The sequence below is a fragment of the Pelodiscus sinensis genome, chromosome 1 (genome assembly GCF_052426305.1).
Source record: "Pelodiscus sinensis isolate ZL-2025 chromosome 1, ASM5242630v1, whole genome shotgun sequence".
Classification (NCBI taxonomy): domain Eukaryota; kingdom Metazoa; phylum Chordata; order Testudines; family Trionychidae; genus Pelodiscus; species Pelodiscus sinensis.
Window position 1 is genome coordinate 209,963,838 of NC_143052.1, and position 21,584 is coordinate 209,985,421.

A 21,584-nucleotide genomic window follows, 5' to 3' on the forward strand; every position below is an offset into this window, starting at 1 on the left:
GAGATTCATTTCACTTTCTCTTCTTTCTCCTACTCGCTCCCTACTCCCTTTCGCAGCAGGTAGTGACAAGCAGATGCTATCCTTTCACCTTTTGACTACCAAGACCTTAGAATTTGAGCAAATTATCACTAAAGAATTTATTTTAAAATATGAAAAGGACATTTAAATTAACATGACTAGCAAACTTCATCCTTTCAGTTCATTAACTGCAAAAGGAAATTCTATAACTTACCTACAAGTAGTGGTAGAAGAAAGAAGAGTAATTTTACCCCTCGGTGGTCCAGTTTTCTGGCCAACAAGGTGGGTCACTGATTGGAAAAGTACAGAACAAAAGTCCTGAAGGAAATTCCACTAAAGTCAGGGAAGGGCAAGCACGAATAGTGGTCGGGCTTCAAGAGTGGTCCTCCTTTACGAGGGTTCCACTGGGGTTCCACCTGTGGCCCCACAGCGCCCCCCCCCCCCAATCTGGTCTAGGGATGTAAGCAACGAGTTGACTACCTGATAAGCTTAGGCTTATCAGGTAGTCAAGTCACTACTCGACTAGTCACTTCTCCCCCTTGCTGCCCCTGTATCAGAGGCAGCAAGGGGGGGGCAGCCAACTTAAAAGCCAATTACCTCCAACACCATCTCCGCAGGGGCAAGAGAGGCAGAGGCACAGCAGGGGAAACAGCATGAGCCAGGACTGAGCAATCCTGGCTCATGCCGGGTCCCAGATGCTGCAGCTCTGCTTGGTAAATGTAGTAACAGCCACCAGGGACATGGCTGTCCCGGCTTGTGCTGGGTCCCACACACTGCACTTGTCCTTTTTAAATGTAGTAAGAGCTTTAAAAAGCAGAACCACAACGAACCCCCTTATCGACTTCCTAACCGCTATTTAATGTCCCTAGTCTGGCTTCCTTCCCCCATGCGCTTACCACATACTGGGTACCGAAGCCCTGCACTTACCTGCTCCACTTCCTCCCACCCAGCACTCTTGAAGCACATGAAGCAGCCAGTTCTCACACTGACCCTGCTCCTCCCCATCCCCTCCTAGAGCTGGATCTCCAAGGAGTGGGCCTGGAACAAATCAGGCAATTCACAACTCCTCCAAAAGTGCTGGGAAAGAGGGGGAGGTATAGGAAATACAGGGCTCCTGTGCCCCAGAGGATCCGTGGGCCACAGGTGAAGACCCAGTGGGCCACAGGTTGGAAAGGCCACAGATCTAGGGTCACAGCCAACAGCAACCGAGTTGACCCCAGACAGCAGCTTGGCAACTCTTATCTTGTCCCACAAGAAACAGTCTTTTTCACAGGGGATCCTGAATACAGAAGCCAAACACATCTGGCCTGCCACTGACTTGATATGTCAAAAAAAGAAAAGAGTGGCCTTATATGGCAGTCACTGGACAAAGTCTGAAGAGAGATGGCTGATCGCGTGGTACTGACTCTCCTTATTTCCAGTTGCTAAATTACATTACAGGACAGATAAAATTACATTAAAAACTCTTATGACTTTTCAATGCAAGCAACTTCTGTAGTTACCACAAGGGAAGTAGCCCATGAAACTCATTCATATTTGGTTCACACTGTGAAAAAGCTTGAGAACCACTGTACTCCAATTCAACCTAACACTTCCTCATTTAGGGTACGTCTAGACTACATGCCTCTGTCACCAGAGGCATGTAGATTAGGCTACCAGGCATAGGAAAATGAAGTGATGATTTAAATAATCGCCGCTTCATTTAAATTTACATAGCTGCCGCGCTGAGCAGACAAACAGCTGATCAGCTGTTTGTCGGCTCAGCGTGGTAGTCTGGACGCGCGGGTGTCGACATCAAAGGCATTTATCGACCACCCAGGTATGCCTCCTGGGATGAGGTTTACCTGGGTGGTCGACAAATGCCTTTGATGTCGACACCCATGCATCCATACTACCGCGCTGAGCCGACAAACAGCTGATCAGCTGTTTGTCAGCTCAGCGCGGCAGCCATGTACATTTAAATAAAGCGGCGATTATTTAAATCGCCGCTTCATTTTCCTATGCCTGGTAGCCTAATCTACATGTCTCTAGCAACAGAGGCATGTAGTCTAGACGTACCTTAGACTGCAAATACTGTGGGGAAGTCTATGTTTCTTTCTTTTTTTAAAAAAAATCCTACTAAATTAAAAAAAAATAATGAAAATATATCTACTGGTCATCAGTTTTAGCAAATACTTGTACTATTAAACATTTAAGTAAACATTTTAACTTGACAGGCTGAGTATACTTTGTTTTCTCCCTTCTCTGAAAGCATTTTTCTTCTAGAATATAAACAACTCGTAAAATTGATACTATGCAATATTTCTGGTTAAAACAAAAACAACTCACAAATAATCTATATAATAAAAAATCAGATTAAAAATCATGCAAGATCTGTTTAAAAAATAATCATCACAATCATTCAAGGACAACATTGGAAGTCTTAATTGTTTAATGATCTCAAGGTATCTATCGCCATCTAGTGAACAACCACTACAATTACTACACAAGTCACTTCACAAATTACATTTTATTTGTTGGAATGCCAAACATACAAAAATCACCCTGACCATATTTCTCCACTGAAAGCTAACCTATACATGCCTCAGTTGTACCAACCCATACCGAGTTGCCAATAGGTCATCAACTAAGCACAGCTGGGTAAGATAGGATCTGAATGGGAGACTCAGAGGAGCACATAGGCTGTATGGGAAAAGATAGTGATGGTGTACGTGTCACACCTCTCACTTGCACATCTGTGTTGTCCTTCACAGAAGGAATTTCTTTCACATCGCACAAAATTTTTTTGCCATTAAATCCAAATGTGCATATTAGATCATTTCTGACCCATCAATATGATTTCAAACAGATTTTTAAAGAATAATGTAAAATTCCTAAAATTTTTAGGCAGCACAATACACTTGCTTGGTCCGACCCAATCTTACCAAAATACTATTTAAAAAAAATAATATTGACATCTTTCAAATACTTTACACCAGTGGTTCCCAACCTATTTTATACCGGGGACCAGCAAACCCAGTCACAAACTTCTGGAGGACCAGTAACATTTTATTTGCATATTCATTATCCAAATAATGAATATGCAAATAAATGTTACCAGTCTGCCAAAACCCCCACCCTCAAAGCCCACCCTAACCCCTACAGCTAACCATTGACCCCAGAATCCCCTGCACCCCACTCACCCCAGTGCCAGCCTCCCACCCTCAGAGCCTCCCAGTGCCAGCTCCCATCCCAAACACCTGAGTGCCAACCCATTACAGCCCCACCACCACCAGACTTCCCAGTGCCAGCCTGTTTCCAGAGCACCACAGCACCCAACTCTCCAGAGTCCTCCCTAGTGCCAGCCCCCAGTCCCCAATATTATCCCCGTCCTCAGAGCCCCCCAGTGCCTGCCCTGCCTCCATACTACTAGCCCTGCCCCAAAGCCCTCCAATGCCAGCTGCCCACCCTAGATGCCCCCAGTTCCAGTCTCCCCACCACCTCTTAGAGCCCCCCATCCCTAGAGACCCCCTGCACTAGCCACGCCTCTGGCGCCTCCAGTGCCTACCCTGCCCCCCTCACCTTAAAGACTAACAAAACATGTAGATGGTATCATGAGCTTTCTTGTATCATCTGAAGAAGTGGTTTCCAGGAAATGGACCTCCCGTGTAGATTGGTCCATGCTGAGGTTGATGGTGGGGTGGAAGCTGTTGAAATCATGGTGAAATTCTGGACACCACGATACAAATAAGTGACGGTCATATCAATACCACCCTATACCGAAAACCTACCGACCGCTATACTTACCTGCATGCCTCCAGTTTCCATCCCGGACACACCACACGATCCATTGTTTACAGCCAAGCACTGAGGTACAACCGCATATGCTCCAACCCCTCAGACAGAGGCCTACACCTACAAGATCTTCAACAAGCATTCTGTAAACTGCGATACCCACACGAGGAAGTGAGGAGACAGATTGACAGAGCCAGATGTGTACCCAGAAGCCTCCTGCTACGGGACAAGCCCAAGAAAGAAACCAACAGAACACCACTGGCCATCGCCTACAGTCCCCAGCTAAAACCTCTCCAACGCATCATTAGTGATCTACAACCCATCCTGGACAATGATCCCTTGCTTTCACAGGCCTTGGGAGGTAGGCCGGTCCTTGCCCACAGACAACCCGCCAACCTGAAGCATATTCTCACCAGCAACTACACATCGCACCATAATAACTCAAACTCAGGAACCAATCCTTGCAACAAACCTCGGTGCCAATTCTGCCCACATATATACACCAGCAACACCATCACAGGACCTATCCAGATCAGCCATACTGTCACTGGTACATTCTCCTGCACATCCACCAACGTAATATATGCCATCATGTGCCAACAATGCCCCACTGCTATATACATCGGCCAAACAGGACAGTCCCTACGTAAAAGAATCAATGGACACAAATCTGATATTAGGAATGGCAACATACAAAAACCTGTAGGGGAACACTTCAATCTTCCTGGACACACAATTGCAGATCTAAAAGTAGCCATCCTGCAGCAAAAAAAACTTCAGGACCAGACTTCAAAGAGAAACTGCTGAGCTACAGTTCATCTTTAAGTTTGACACAATCAACTCTGGATTAAACAAAGACTGTGAATGGCTTGCTAACTACAAAAGCAGCTTCTGCTCTCTTGGAATTCACACCTCCAGATCAGCTGCTAGAAGTGGGCCTCATCCTCCTTGATTGGATCCACCTCGTCATCTCCAGCCTGATCCTGGCCTGCATATTTATTCCTGCCTCTGGAAATTTCCACTACGTGCATCTGACGAAGTGGGTCTTTGCCCACGAAAGCTTATGCTCCTACACTTCAGTTAGTCTATAAGGTGCCACAGGACTCCTCGTTGCTTTTGCAGATTCAGACTAACACGGCTACCCCTCTGATACAATCATGGGATGGTTTACAACACTGCAAAATGTAGCATTCCAAAATCTGACCCATATCTATTCAAGTTGCATTCCCTGGCGATATTTCATACCACCTTGTTTACTTATGCATGTATCATTAGGTACCGAATCAGAATACAGTTTAATCACTTTTCAAAGAAAAGCTTCTTATGTTTTTCTTAAAATTAGGCCCCTATCACTCTTCCTGAAATTATATTTTCCTCATTAACCTCTTGATGCATGAACTTTCATGGGTACAAACCACTTCTTCAGATGATACAAGAAAGCTCATACCACCATCTACATGTTTTGTTAGTCTTTAAGGTGCTACTAGACTATTCATTGCTTTTTAAGTTTTTCCTGTTACAGACTAACCCAGCTACTCCTCTAATGCTTTTTAACACAATTTGTATTAGCATGAAGTGACTGGTGAAAAGCTAGTCACCAGCAGGTTACAACATCAAATGCTTTAAGACACTCTCCCATTTAGCTATGGTACAGCAGTATTAACCAAAACATAAGAATAGCCTACTGGGTCAGAACAAAGGTCCATCTAGTCCAGTATCCTGTTATCCATTCGCAGCTTCTGACAAACAAACAGAGGCTAGGGATACCATTCCTACCCATCTTGGCAAATAGCCATTGTTGGACCTATCCTCCAGGAATTTATCTAGTTCTTTTTGGAATCCTGTTCAAGTTCTGATCCGCACAACATCCTCTAGCAAGGAGTTCCACAATTGACTGATTAATGAATAATAAAAGAGTTTTTAAGAGTGAACTAATGTGAGAAAATTACTTACTAACACGTTATCATTTCTCCTTTCCTATTTTACTGCCTACCCTTCCTATCACAGATCTCTCTAGAATGCAGTGGATAGTTTCATCAGTATCTTCCACAATTATATACAAATAGGAACCACAGCTCATTCTGAAAAATTCTGGCCTTTTACATTTTGGCAAGCACACCTTTCTATTCTATTAAAGAGAGAGAGAGAAGAATATGAGCATTAAAATGGTTAAACAGAAGCCAAAATGAGATGGGGGTCTTTTATAACTAGTGAGAATATTTTAAAAAGCATGCTAATAGAATGATTCAGATATAAATATTGTTCAAAACTATGTTTGTTTTACAGTCCACTTAAGAAATTGGCACAATTAGTATCTGAATCTTAAATATAAGATATTTCCCAACGATAATACAATATTTAGTTTCACTCACATCAACCATTCACAAAAACCTTTCATTCTGGTTTTTGTAAGGTTAAATAGACTAGGTAGGCTGCTCAATTTTAAAAACAACAAGAAAAGGACTATTTGTTTTGATGGGATGGCACAGATAGAATAATACAGACTTCATGAAGAAAGAAGAATGAAATCAAGCTTCATCAAAAATTATGCTTCATCAGAGTCACTTAAAAAGTTTTTGATCCTTTGGAGACCATGCCGTGAATAATAACTATAAGAACTAGCAGCATCTGAGGCTAAGGCTACACAAGAACACTTACAGTGGTGCTGCTGTACAAATGCAGCTGTGCCACTGCAAGCTATGTAAACGTAGCCCTCTAGGCCTACAGAAGAGCTCCCACATCGATTTAATTAATCCACCCCAATGAGTGCCAGTAGCTCTTCCATCAACATCGCACTGTTCACACTAATGCTTAAGCTGAGATAATTTTTGTTGCTTGACAGGGACCAGAAAGGAGGCTGCTTATTCACACTCCTGAGTGACTTAAGTTAGACCAATATAACTGGTAGTGTAGACATAGCCTGAAAGACCAAGGCACCAATTCAGCAAGGTTCTTAAACACATGAATAAATTTACATACGCAAGCATTAAACTCTGAAGTCAAGTAGTCAGCTAAGTACATTGCTGAATTGGGACTACATTATCAACTGTTGCCTGTCCTAGAAAATTTATGAGGTATTACTGAACTGGCTACAACAAACCAGTTCATCAGGACAAACACCAAAGGAAGATGCAAATCTGTTGCTAAAACTAGTTTAATTATTTTTTTAATTGCCATATTTGTCAGCGCAACAATTATTTAAATCTGACCAAGTTTAACTCTATTCATGCCATCTATCCTTTTGCAATACAAAAGGCTAAAATAAAATTATAATTATGAAGCACACATGAAGGCAAAGGACTTTTGGTAAGTGAAGGCTGTTCTACTACTCAATGAACCTGGGATGCTTTAAGTTTACCATTTCAAAAAGCTATTTAATGACTCACCTCTCTTCCTTTGTGTGTCACCAAAGCAGCCAAAGGCTTGGCATAGAATCTACTGTAGGAAAACCCCAGACAGCCATACATGCTGTTAGCTGTAAGCTTCAAAGCCTTCTGCCTGATATCATACTGAAAAGGAACATAATCAATACATTAATCACCATAACCACCTCATAAGAAGTTGAATGCAATATTATCAAGTACTCACGGCCATTTATGGCACCTAACACCTCTCTAAATAATAAATGAGCATCTTACAATTTGTTTCCAACCTCCATTTGCTATTAAAATAATCACTCCTATTCTGTAGTCTGACCAATGGACTTAAATAAGATACAGAGTAGGCAGAGAAGTTCTTCCACGAGACATACCTGTAAATAGAGGTCGGGATTTAAATCCGGCTGTTTCATCAATTGCTTGACTTGCCGCCTTCTCTCCACCAGCTTCCTTATCTCTTTAGGCAAAATTCCCATTTCTAGAGATGGATCTGGTAGTTCTGGAATTTCTTCTTGCACTCCATCCTGTCAAGTGATCATTTCATTTACCAAGTGTTTGCCTTAAAAGTATATTTTAGTCTATTGTTAAAGAAGAGGGACCTGAAAAACATTTTTTGTAATTTTCGAAGAGTAAAAAGGGAACTGTACTTACAGGATACAGTTACCAGAAGTGAAGGTGCTTTTTAAGCTTTTCAGTTTTATCGATTAGTTGCTGCAGAACCACTGGAACCCCAGAATTCCTGAGTCTATTATTTTTGTATTTGCTCCCTGGACACTAGCAACTCTAATGCACCCCAAAAGACTTGGCTCTCAGATGTCACAGTAGAAACAGAAACCAAAATCTGGAGTATATGAGTATCATTGTAGGAAGACAGAACATAATGAATTGTTTCAGAACTCTGGAGACACAAGACTTTCAAATACCAATTCTATCTGAAGAAAGGAGACACAATGTGATCGTCTATGGAAAAAAACCCACTCCTTAGTTTGTGGCAAGGTGGAGTGTAAAGCCACTCAGGAGCCTGCCATACATGTGGGCTACGTCTACATTGGCCCCTTCTCCGGAAGAGGCATGTTAATTTCCAACTTCAGAATAGGGAAATCCGCGGGGGATTTAAATATCCCCCGCGGGATTTAAATAAACATGGCCGCCGCTTTTTTTCCGGCTTGGAGAAAAGCCGGAAAAAAGCGTCTAGACTGGCGCGATCCTCCGGAATAAAGCCCTTTTCTGGAGGATCTCTTTTCCCCAAGCCGGAAAAAAAGCGGCGGCCATGTTTATTTAAATCCCCCGCGGATTTCCCTATTCTGAAGTTGGAAATTAACATGCCTCTTCCGGAGAAGGGGCCAATGTAGACATAGCCTAGCTGTCTATGTGAATCCTGCTTCTTAAGCCTGAAAGATCCATAGAGCACTTTGACCTAACCCACTTTAACACAGGAGCCGGATCCAGACAGAGAATTATGCACAGCAGATTAGGTCAAGATAGACTTACACCCCAGATTCCCACACAAAATTTGCATAAACAAGCCCTAAATCTCCAGGCTAAAGAGTTAGAGAATATCAAGTGTGACGATTGGAAAGTAGCACCTGGAGGGGAGACTATTTTTCATGGTGAATCTCCACTGAGTAACTTTTACTTTCATATTTAAACACTATTGGCAGAAGGTTCCAAGTGCTATTTTCTTGTACGATATTGCCTTCCTGATTCGCACACCACTTCAAAATTTGCTTCTGAAAGAAGGGCAATGATATGGTGTCCCATTTAATCTGTGTACAAAGGCAGTTATTCTAAGTTGAATGCTTTGCCAATACAAGCCATAATCAGACAAGTCCCACAAGTGAGTCCCTCTCCCCTTTCCAACAGGGTACATGTTTAACAAGCCATATATCATTTTACACCTCAATTTCAGTGTAATAACTGTCTTCAGATTTGGAATTTAAGCTCAAAAATACACTATTTACAGCTTGCTTTATTTGAGCTTGGGGATGGATATTTGTTTAAAAATTGTGTTCTCAGGCAATAATGCTAAGATGAACTAAGCATTTGCCAGTCTCTTAGAGCAGGAACAAAGCGTCGATCAGTGGGGGCCTTTGTAAATACTGTTCAAAAAAGAGCAGCTTTGTATATATTATGGCTTACAGCTAAGAGTCATAAGAATGTGGTTAAATCATTTATCTGAAGTTTCCTAATACACTTTTCAGGGGGAGAAGCACTATTACTGTCTCAGCGATTAATAATTAAGAAAACATGGCCTGGCATTGCAAGTTACAGTCCAACATGTAAAGTGAAGGGCAGCCTTTACCAACAAACTTCATGTCCTTATTGGACATGCCCCCAGTGCCCACATTGCCCCAGCTTCAGAAAGCACTGCTCAGTACAGGAATCCACTCTGCTGCCTCAGCCGTGATGCCAACTGCCCTGGCCAGGGAGCCATCTGAGCTGATGTGCTTTTGCAGCCAGCAGGGGGTATCACTTTAGATTACCCCAGGCAGAGGATCCCAGCACGAGGCCATGGAAGTTAGCCCTGGGCAGGGAGCAGGCAGGATCTCAGCACGAAGACATGGGAGTGTCAGATGAGGACTCTGTTTCAGGTCTTTTGTAAGATCCTGGTCTCTGCCAAGGCTCCTGGACACAGGGGGAGACACTATCAACTTGCATGTACAGTACTGCCAACCCCAAGGGTTCAAAATACATGAATCAGGCCTTCTGCACCCAAAAGAAGAATGGCTTCTTGAAGTCACAGTTAAAAAAAAAAACAAAAAAAGCACCACACTTGGGGCTTCCCCCCCCGGGAAAGCCCCAATTATCAAGAGGTTTGTGATCAAATCAGGAGAGTTGGCATCACAGATGTCTAGTCAGTTTCACAGCTTAAACCTGTGGACAGGACAGCTCTGCAGACATATCTCCTGGGGTCACAGGGACATGCTGACAGCAGCATGGAACTAGCAGCAGGAATCCATTGTAGCCCCACAGCACTGCAGAGGGTAGTGGGGTGAGGGCACGACAGGTTTTAAATTATCCAGGACCAGCAGATAGGGCCGGGGTATGCATAGGTGGAGGAAATGCACAAGCCAGCAGAAGGAGCCAGAAATATGCCAGGGAAATACATGGAGAGCGCCCCCCCTCCCCCGATGTAGTCTTACCACAGGGGGTAGTGCCCATCAGGAGGATTTGAGGGCCACTGGCCCTAAGGTAAATTGAGTTTGACAGACCCCTATCTTAAAAAACAACAAATGGTCCAGTAGCACTTTATAGACTAACAAAACATGTAGATGGTACCATGAGCTTTCATGGGCACAGCCCACTTCTTCAGATGACCGGAGTTGAGTTTATGATGTGCAGACCAAAAAAAATAGGAGAGGGGAAGAGGAGGGGGGGAGGGAAATTAAGAAGGGGGGTGGGAGACAGGGAGCTAGAGGAAATCAGTAAGTATCTGAAGATTTGGGTAGTTAAAACAAAGCAGATAAGAATCGAAGTCAATTGATACAAAAAACAGGACAATGTAGCACTTTAAAGACTAACAAGATGGTTTATTAGGTGATGAGCTTTCGTGGGCCAGACCCACTTCCTCAGATCAAATTGTGGAAGAAAATTGGCACAACCATCTATACCAAAGGATATAATCAAAAAAATGAACACATATGAAAAGGACAAATCACATTTCAGAACAGAGAGGGGATGAGGGGGGGAGGTAAATGTCTGTGAGCTAATGATATTAAAGGTGATCATTGGGAAAGCCATCTTTGTAATGGGTAAGATAATTAGCGTCTTTCTTGAGACCTAGCAGTAAAGTGTCAAATTTAAGCATGAATGACAGTTCAGAGGATTCTCTTTCAAGTCTGGTATTAAAATGTCTTTGAAGCAGGATGCAGGTAGTTAAGTCCTTGAGACAATGCCCTTTCTGGTTGAAATGGCAAGAAACTGTTTTTTCTTTGCGATCCTATCTAACATCGGTTTTGTGTGCATTGATTCTTTGGCAAGTGTCTGAGACATTTGTCCAATGTACATAGCAGACAGGCACTGTTGGCACATGATAGCATATATTATATTTCTGGATGAGAAGGAATATGTGTTCTTGATCTTATAACTGAATTGGTTAGGTCCAATAATGGTATCAGCAGAGTGAATATATGGACAAAGCTAGCAACAGGGTTTGTTGCAATGGAAGGTTCCAGGGTTGGTATTAGTGTGGTATGTCCTGTGGTTGTTGATAAGAATCATCTTGAGGTTAGGTGGTTGTCTATAGTATCCTTCCTGACATAGGAGTCTGTTTGCGCCTTCAATGGCTGTTAAGTTGGTTGGGGCACTACCAACTTAACAGCTTCGTTTGAACTACCCAGTCTTCAAATACTTACTGATTCCCTCTAGCTCCCTGTCTCCCACCTCCCTCTTTTTTTCCTCCCCTTCCCTTTTCCTATTTATTTTGGGTTGTACATCCTAAACTCATAACTCCGGTCATCTGAAGAAGTGGGCTGTGCCCACGAAAGCTCATGATACCATCTACAAGTTTTGTTAGTCTATAAAGTGCTACCAGACCACTTGTTGTTTTTTTCCTGTAACAGACTAACCTGAAGCTTCCCTATCTTAAAGGATTCCAACTCGTGAACTGAGTCTATATGTGAACATGGTAGCAAAACTACAACCACTTTCATAGGCTTTAATTAATGGGCATTAGCCTATGATACAAAAGTGTGAAGTGGAACAATATACTCGTTATTAACTTGAGAGGAATGAACTGAAAGCTTCTATATTAATCTAGGACATTTATGTATACTTATTATCACCACAAAGAAGAAACAAACAAATGTAAATGTCCACGGTCCAGAAAATAGTAGAGGTATTTCTGAAGATGGACCATTCAGAACACTATGTTTTTGGATTTAATAGTTCACTCTTATCTAAAAGACAAATCAAGAGCATGGATAAAAAAAATGAACAATTGAGAAAAAAATCGTTTTTAATTTAAATTAGATACAGGTTTAATTTTTAAAAATTAAAAAAACCTATGTTAGGGCTTGAACTTATTATAGTCCAATAAATTAATTTAGAACAAATACAAAAAACAATCCATGTTTGCTGGCAAGTTTTAAAGAAAGTCACACGAATGAACTTGCTAAAGTCACTGGTTAAGCAGTTGGAACTTGTTGGTTGTCTTGTCAAACCAGCTTTTGACCCTCTTCTGCGGGTGCAAAAAACACTTTGTTCATGTAAGTTTATTCAACTAGTTCAGTTCAATAACTAAGTTAATGACCTAGTCAATAGGAAATGCACGATTCACCATTTACAAGAAAATACAAATATAAAAATTAAGCCTCAGAATAAATGCCAATTAAACTGTAGCTTAAATAACTGTGTACAGATGTCTGGTGTAGCCTCCTGACTGCAAGAAGGACCAAAAGAAGTGTGAAAGATACATTTAGTTGCAAAATAAACGTGTTTTAGTTGTTACCAACCAATGAGAATCAATCTTTTTTTTTTAGAAAGGTAACTAAAAAGTACAAAGGCAAAACATGATTAAAACTGATTATTTAAAATTGCTAGTAAAAATGTGTGATTTAAATAGCTTTGATTTAACATCAATTCACTCTACCTGCTGCCCCCAGATATGGCACAAAACAGACTTCTTGAATTAGCCCACTGTTTATTCTATCACTAATCTTAACTGCAGGGGCATACTGCTTGTCTGGACCTCAAGTACCTAGTATCACAGAAATACTAGTATCAACAACCGCCTAGTGACTCCAGTCAATTCATATCCTCCAAATGAACATTTTTGGTGTTCAGAACTATAAAATGGAACATGCCTCATGGAGCATACATTTTGCATCAGATAGCAAATACACTTTAAAGACATAAATATACCCAGTGATTGGACAATCACACAATTTGTGTGTTTCCCCATCAATCTCATTCGGTCAATTATAACTGAAAGGTTACATAGAAGAAATGTGTTCTATATGGAAAGACACAAAAAAAAGTGTATGTTCAGCAGAACAGGAGGGCGTTCAAGCATAAAAAGGACTACAGGCAGTCCCCGGGTTACATGGATCCGACTTACATCAGATCCCTACTTACAAACGGGGTGAGGCAACCCTGCACTAGCTGCTTCCCCCCAGCAGACCAGGGAGACGCGAAGCTAGCGCGCACCCCCCCCCCCCCAGCAGACCAGGGAGACGTGGAGCGGCTTTTCTCAGCAGACACCTCAGCTTGAGAATAAAGGACTGAGGGAAGTGAGGTGTGGGAGAATAAAACTGAGCTCTGGAGAAATGTTTGGCTAGAGGTTCCCCTACAATATGTACCAGTTCCGACTTACATACAAATTCAACTTAAGAACAAACCTACAGTCCCTATCTTGTACGTAACCCGGGGACTGCCTGTATATGCAAAGATGCACACAGAAGGAGAATAAGAAAGGCAAGTTCAGAAAAAGTACTTTGCATGGAATTGTAAGAAGAAATTAAATCAGAAAAATTGATAGGAGTGGAGTGGTGTAGTGAGAGAGGGGGATGACAATTATGAAAAATTGAAATGGAAGACAAATAGAAGCCTATGGGAGAAGGGCAAAATAGCAAGTTTATTTCTGTAGTGCCTTTTGTATCATGCAAGATGACATGAACGGAGACCAGGGAAGAAAAATGACAAGACACAGAGAAGGTATTTAGCCAAAGAAAAAAGGTGGATTACATAGAAATTTCAGAGAAGCATGAAAAAGGGTTAACTATGTCCTCACTAAATCCTCTTGAATGGGAGAGGATAAGGGATGGAACAACATGCCAGGAGTGCAAGCATGATGAGTATTACTGAAAGGAAATAGATGTGACAGTTGCAGATAGCACATTCAGAAGACTGGAAGCAAAGAGGTGATTCTGTATATTTCCTCCTTCTTGCAGCAAGGACTGTCCTCTTTGCGAGTCTGGAGATTACTTAGCACTTATCGAGAGAGTATTGAGATAAGCACATAGGATCAGTTTCCTGCCATGATGTTGTTCAAATACAAGTCACATGAAACACACTGAAGATTTGAACCTCACATCAGAACATTAATAAAAGCACACACAAACCTCTGCCCTTTTCTGTGCATCTGATGACTCTCTCTGAACTGTGGTAAAACATATGTTGAACTCCTGGATAATTGAAGGGTACAAGCTATTGAAGTCCAGAAGCAAAATAAATGTGTCATAAAAACCTGAAATGGAATAGAGTAGAAAGTATAATACAGTATGAGGAGCCATATAATTATACATCCTCACTAGGGACCTGATCCAACATCCATTAAAGCCAAATGAAAGATTTCCATTTCAGGGTGGAATTCAGTAACTTTAAATATGAAATGTAACTAATAAGATGCATCTGTGGTGGTGTATCATACACTGAAGAGGGGAGATCTGGGGGAGGACACAAGTGTCAGAAGTAACACTTCACTCCCATATTACTTGGCCTCCCATATAAACTAAGCTGAGTGTTGTCAGACTACACTATGCTCTGCATAAGCTTGAGAAATAGCTCGGATTCAGACTGCAGAGACCAGTGCACTCTGGGATGTGTCTAAACAACAGTCCTAAACACTAAGATGTACCATTACCCAGTGATTTATGACTGTCAGAAATGGAACGATCTAACCCTCTTAACTTGCCAGAGTTAAACAGATAGTTTCTGTATTACTGTAGGATGCTTTTGTACAGTTTTCACCATATACAGGTGAAACAAAGAATAAAAACGTAAGCATCCACAAGCAAAATATATACATGGTTTCTACAAACTGAATACAGTAGAAGAAAACAAAAAAGCAACTCCTCCTTGAGACTGCATGAAAAAGATACACTACTACATTGGTAAACCAAATTAAATATTTTTCCCGTTAGCTGCCAAAGTGGAAACCAGACACAAAAGTTATTTCTGTGTCTATATCCTTATAAGAAAGGATAAACTGCTTCTCTCCTACCTTCTCAAGAGTATGTCCTTTTTAATTATAATCATTCTGGATTTGTTTTCCTCTTTTCATATAGAAGGGATTTGGCGATTTCTTCTGCATCTTGTTTTGAATGTTTTTTGAAAAACAGCCATGTTACAGCACTTACATAGTTTAGCTGGAGTTAACCTTCACGTTTACGACTGGATATACCGTAGCAAGCAATAAGATTGCTAAATCTTACCCACTTTGGGATCCAAGACTAAACCCCCAGCATATGCTGCTTTCTTTCTCCCTATCTTTGATTTATTCTGATCTTCAAAGTCTTCATCTTCATCCACCTGCATTTGGCATTAAAAAAGAAAAATTCAACATTAACCTCTCTTGAAGTAATATCAGGTTTCTAATTTAGAAGGCTTAATTGGGGAAGGGGGGGGACAAAAAAGAAAAACTGGCAGGAGTGAGATAAAAAGGGAGTTTTTTCTAACAGACATCTACTACATGAATATTTTTATCAATATCCTGATTAAGGCTCTTTCTATCACAAAATTTCATTATGATTCACTGCTCTGGGAACAGACTGATCACAAAAGATTACACAGTATTTTAGGAATCATCACCAGGGCACAGAGCACTAGTCTATGCTGTGTGACAGTCAGAAACCCAGTGAAAGAGAGACAGCAAGTTATCAATTTCAAAGACTATTACTAAATCAATTTAAACCCAAAATCTATTTTACAAAAATAGTGGAAGGGGTTAAACTAACACTTCAGATTAATAGAAACTTTTGCATTTTTTAAAAATCCAAATAGGTTTTTTTTTTTTTAAATGAATTAAACATGGCCTCCACATGGCACTGCAAATAAAGGAAAAAGTGAAACTGATTATAATCAGAACATGAAAGTGACAGTTGCTGTTGGGCATCTCAGCACCAAGAATGTCCTTGGTCTGAATCTGTTCTCCCGGTGCTGGAGTCAACATACCAGTACATGCTTCCAGTACCAGGCCCGGTACGAACAGAGCACATTGCCCCACAGTTTGCTCCTTTCTGCTCATACTTGACACCATATGAGACTCTCTGTCCGTGAGAGAAGCCCTCCATTTCCTGGGCTGGTCTTTGTGTGAGGACACTGAGTTCCCGCTCCCATTCCATTGCTCAGAGCAGACATTTTTGATGCCCCACTTTGATGTCTGATTTCGCCAGTATCACCAGTGGCAGCCTCACTTTGCTGCAAATGTCTTTTGTGATGAAGCTCCTCCTTGACCTTGGTGGGTCCCCAAGCTTTCAGGCAGATTGCCTGACTCAGAGGCTCACCGCAATCCTCAGTTTAGTCAGAAAGAGGCGGGGGGGGGGGGGGGAGAGAAAGAGGCGGGGAGAGGAAAGAGGTACTTCAAAGCGGCAGTACCGCATGGAGCCTGGGGCCAGACCCTGGGCTCCACACGGCTCTGCCGCTTTGAAACACCAGGAAGAGCCTGACAGCGGGCTCCTGTGGCGCCATTTCAAAGCGGCAGCACTGCATGGAGCCCGGGGTCAGCGGAGAGTCCCCAGCTGCCACATGGTGCTTTCGTCTTTAAAGTGTGGCAACAGCCGTAAGGCGGTTTCTACTCTGCAAAGACAGACGGGCCCTATGGACTAATCAAAATGCATCGACTATTCAATTAGTCAATTACCCACAATTTAACATCCCTATTCTAGCCTGGGGCCCTGCGATACCAGCTGCCTGTAACGTGCCCAGTATCAGCTGCATGGCAGTTATGATCCCCTGGGCCATTTCCCCATGGTCCTCCCCAGCACCTTCTTTATCACAGGCTCTTTTCCCCTGGTATGTGCTTGCGTTTGCTTCTCCCAAACATTCCAGAGCACCTTCTCTCCCCAGCTCCTTGAGTGCAGTGAGCTAACAGAAAGGGAGCCTTTTTTAACCAGTCTCAACTGGTTCTTCACTGGCAGAATGTTTCCTGATTAGCCTTGCTCCCTCGATTCTGGACATCTCCTAACTGGCTTTAGGTGTTTTAATTGACCTGATTGATTCTAGCAAGGTCCTGCTGATTCTGAATTAGCCCTTATTAGGTAAACCCTGGAAACAGGGATCTATTTAATGTAGGGCTAATGCGTATATCCCTTCTACCACTCTGCTGTAGCCCTTAGGCAACTTCAAAGTGTGACAGGGTCAGGCTAATCTTCCCGATGAACAGCTGGACAATACAGGCTTGACCAGAGAGGCCTTGAAGCTTAGTTCTTCAGAAGCCAATAGCACTTACATGGATCATTCCAGAAGAAAGAGCTTCAGCCTCACATCTTATTATTTTAAATCTTGCCAAAAAGACAGGCAGGCTAAGCACCTGCTAGGGAAATGGGATTTTCCCATTTACCTGCAATTCAAGTATTTCAGGAGGATTAACTCTCACTTCCATAGGCACCAAGAAGAGACCTAGCTGATGTCCAAACTGCCAGACTTAGCACAAGCTAAATTCCAGACCATCAAAGAACAAGCTGCATAGGGTGCATGTATACCCCGTACCATGGCTAGTCAAGAAAAATCCAGTTTTGCACACAAGCTGCATCTATATTGGCACAAAATGCAAAGAAGAAATTAAGGAGGTTTTTCCTAAAAACTTTTTTGGTATCTAAAAGGGCCTTTTCAACCAAGAAGAAACTGATTGGTTCACAAAAAAATAAAAAAGTCTCTATAAGCAATCATTAAGTGCACCAATAAAAACATGAAAAAAGATACTTGATATTACTGAGCATGAAAAAAGTTAAGTGCTCCTGTGATGATAGTAGGTAAAAACTTAGATAGCTTATGTGTTTTTCAAATTCAGAGTATCCCACTGAATCACAAGCTTTTCACTTCATGCCTTAACACAATTTATGTCATAGATTTGGAAAAATTTCTTGTTGAGCTGACCATAAATTATTCCTGTGATTGGATACAATTACTTTATCATGTTTTCATAAAGAAAATAAATAGTAAAAAGGAAAAGATTAGAGTTTTTATAAAGAATTTATCTAAAAAAAAACACACACACAGAAGAAAGAACAAGAATACTAGTTGGGACCCACCAGCTTCTGCTGAGGCTTTTTAAAAACTTGCTTGTCAGGCACAATATAGTCTCTCTCATAAAAAGCATGAAGCAGCAGGAATTCATTACGCTCCGATCGCCCACCCATCATTGTCCTCGACTATAAAGGGAAAAACAAACAGAATTCAAAACAAACTAAAGAAAGCAAAATACCAATGTGCAAAAATGAATTAAGATGGAGGTTTCAACTATGTACAGTCTTCTCACATATGCTACTTGCTTTTATAGAGTAAATATCCATTTTCAGGTTTATGTAATATTGTTTGTGAGAAGTTTACCACATGATTTGGCCATCTGTCTATTTCCACCTAAAATACTTTAGGAATATAAAAACACTCCTTAATGTTAGAGGGAAAAATCTCAGATATCATTCAAATTTGAATATCCTCTAACTAGTAGTTTTCATCTCTTTGAAGGACAAAGGATGCATGCTCTTCATAGTGCATAATTAAATATTTTACAAGCACTGACAGACTAAGTATTAACCATATCCAAAAACAGAAGACACAATGCAATAGTTGCTTTTTAGATGAAAGGAAAGAAAAAAAAAGTTACCATAACATTCCCAGAAATGTTTGTGATCTGCAGTGCTAGTGGGAGAACATTCAGCTCACACATGATTTGCAGAATGAACCTGGCATCTGTCCAGGTATTCTCTAGCATGTACAGTAAGTGAGAAGAATCACTTGGAAGAGAAAAAGGAAAGTTAGAACATAAAACAGGTCAGTATAAATTTTACTAAAGAATAGTCCTAAATTCTTTATCATGGCTCTCATAGCTCTACAGTATACCCGTTGCAAATTATGAAGCAAACTCATTGAGCTTCAAATAATTATTCAAGATTAAAAGAATAAATAATGTACCTGAAGTAACATTTTTCACAGCATCTCTCTATTTCAGTGGTCCCCAACACGGTGCCCGCAGGCGCCATGGTGCCTGCGGGGCCATTTGTGTGCGCCCACCAAGTGCTCGGGGCTGGCCTGGCCCCGGGCACGTGGTGCATGCGCTGTGCCAGAGCCGGCCCGGACACATGGTAAGCGCCGGCCCCCGGAGCGCTGCAAATTGGCCGCTCGCGCCCCGGGCGCGCAGTGCTTGGGAGGGGTACCATCCCCGAGCACCCAGCGCTTGGGGGGGGGGGAGGCGCCGGCCCCGGGCGCACGGTGCTTGCAGGGGGGGACCCGGCCCCGGGCGCGTGTCATTTGGAGGGGGCGCCGGCCCTGGGCGCGCGGCGCTTGAGGGGAGGGGGGGACGCCAGCCCTGGGCGCGCGGCATTTGGAGGGGGCGCCGGCCCCGGGCGCGCGGCGCTTGCAGGTGGGGGCCCCCCCCCAACCCCCAAGCACGCGGCTATGGGGGGGCCACCCCCGGGCGTGCACGTGTCCACGCCCCCTGGCGCCCGGCAGCCTCTAAAGGTTGTGGACCACTGCTCTATTTGCATGTCCTAAACCGTGACAAGCAGCAGAGTTCTGAGAAATAATGTTTCTAAAAATATTTTTAAAAGGAAGAACATTGAAAGTATTGGTATGTTGCTACTGAAGCCCACATTTCCTTGATAAAACAAGTACAAAATTATGTATACAGACTAACTAAATTCCTCAAAACACAACTGTGTACAAAAATGAGCAATATACCTGTACATATTTCTTATCTCTTCTGGTGGAATTGTTACCCTTTCCACTTTCAGAATCTGATGGACCAATTCAGATAAATGGTAGCTCTTGCAACGAATCAATTCCTTTGCTGAAATTTCCACGTCACAGATCATCCGACCACAAGCCGCATTCCTTTCAGCAAAGCCACCTCGACCCTTAAACAAGCAACCGAAAAAAAAATTAAAACATCACACACTCAAATATACACATATGGGGCCTGATTCAAAGGCCACTCAAGGTAGTTGGAAGCTTCCATTTAAACTAACACACATTTAAACCAGGTACTAAAGATATATTAGGTATATTTCAGTGAAGACTGTGGATATCAAGGACTGGGCACTTGTCTCCCTTTAACAACTAAGGCCCAATCTTGCAAACCCTTAAATATTTTCTTAATTGTACTATTATGTAGTCTTACTGAAATTTTACAGCTCTAAGTAGTAAAATTAAGCACATGCCTATGGGCTTGCAGGAAAGGACCTAAGAATGAATATCTGATATGGAATTTGAATTATTTTGTAATACCATATTTTTTGCAAACTAATAAGCATTTTAGCATTTAACAGCACATACTCGTAAAAACAACAGAGGAAGAGGACAAAAACGTGGGGGTGAGGGAAAATAGAGAATGAAGTTAAAACCAAAAAGAAGAAGAAGTGTGGTAAAGGGAAAAACAACCAGAGAAGGTAAACAAAAATGAACGCTTAACTTCTAAAATGAAATTTTTGCTATCAACGTAATTAAATATTTTAATTGTATTTATAGCTAATTTCAAAAGACGCTAATAATTCCACTCCCTTGATTTTTCTATTTGCCTTTCTCCTATCTTTTCCAATGTCAAAGAGAATGTCTATGTAGAAGGAGGAAACTCTTTATAAAAAGAAAAAAAATAAAGCACTGAAGTGTTTTGTGGTTGTAATGAAAATAGATAAAAGCATAGGCCTATAAAAAAAGCTATGTAAAAGGGAGATGCTGTAGTTAAGTATTCAGAATGTCATGTTCTCAGAACAAGAACGTAATAAAACTAGTGAAATATAATTTAACTACTCTCTATGGGATGATTCACCAATCAATCCAAGCCACATTTTCCCCTCATTATACAGTTGCACTAGACAAAAAGACAAAGACATCTTTTCTCTATTACAGTTATTAATCTGTCATTACCACCATCTAGTTGAAAAATGTAAACTAAATTTGCCTAACTTGAAAATTAGTTTAGCTTATTACTGTAATAAAATAGTCATACAAACATTCATTATGTCTGAAATGGGATACAAGAAATCCAGCATGACCAACAGTCAAAATACATCAGAGAGGAATTCAAAATACATTAGCTAAATTAATTCATTTTAATCACATACAAAGTAAAAGAACTTCAGAGAGACTTAAGCAATCTTTTACCCCAAGCTTTGGCATTATGGACCTCCTCAGTCGACCTATTTTGGACCAGTGAGGGACTTTGCACACATTAATTCTCTGCAGCAGCACTTCCAGATCAAAGCCATAAATATTATGACCCTGGCCACAAAAAGAAAGCAAGAGAAAAATGTTATAACAAATGCAAATTAAAGGACTTACTTTCATGTATTTAGAATTCCTCTGCCCTTTGTATTTTTTTTAATCTAATTGATGGCATCATCAGCATACCTCTTACTGGACTCTCTTTCTTCTGAGGGAATTTATACATTCACAGTACTCATTAGTCCTGACACTAACAACACTGCTCAGCAAAATATTGAAATACACTTTGTTTCATTATAATTGGTTCACAGTTCA

General features: G+C 41.5%; 1 protein-coding gene and 1 non-coding gene across 4 annotated transcripts in view; both read right to left on the bottom strand.

Annotated features, from left to right (window-relative positions):
• The window catches only part of POLA1 (DNA polymerase alpha 1, catalytic subunit), a 315,435-nt gene that overhangs the window by 249,524 nt on the left and 44,327 nt on the right, over positions 1-21,584 (bottom strand). For all 3 annotated transcript variants that reach the window (XM_075913285.2, XM_075913286.2, XM_075913287.2), the window contains exons 19-26: positions 21,210-21,326; positions 19,788-19,963; positions 18,715-18,844; positions 18,140-18,259; positions 15,323-15,419; positions 14,231-14,355; positions 7,544-7,693; positions 7,179-7,301 (exon numbers count right to left, since the gene is read on the bottom strand). In XM_075913285.2, the coding sequence (XP_075769400.2) occupies positions 7,179-7,301; positions 7,544-7,693; positions 14,231-14,355; positions 15,323-15,419; positions 18,140-18,259; positions 18,715-18,844; positions 19,788-19,963; positions 21,210-21,326 (1,038 nt within the window). The remainder of the gene's footprint in view (positions 1-7,178; positions 7,302-7,543; positions 7,694-14,230; positions 14,356-15,322; positions 15,420-18,139; positions 18,260-18,714; positions 18,845-19,787; positions 19,964-21,209; positions 21,327-21,584) is intronic.
• On the bottom strand, positions 14,764-14,898 carry LOC112547624 (small Cajal body-specific RNA 24). Its single transcript, XR_003091386.2, has one exon.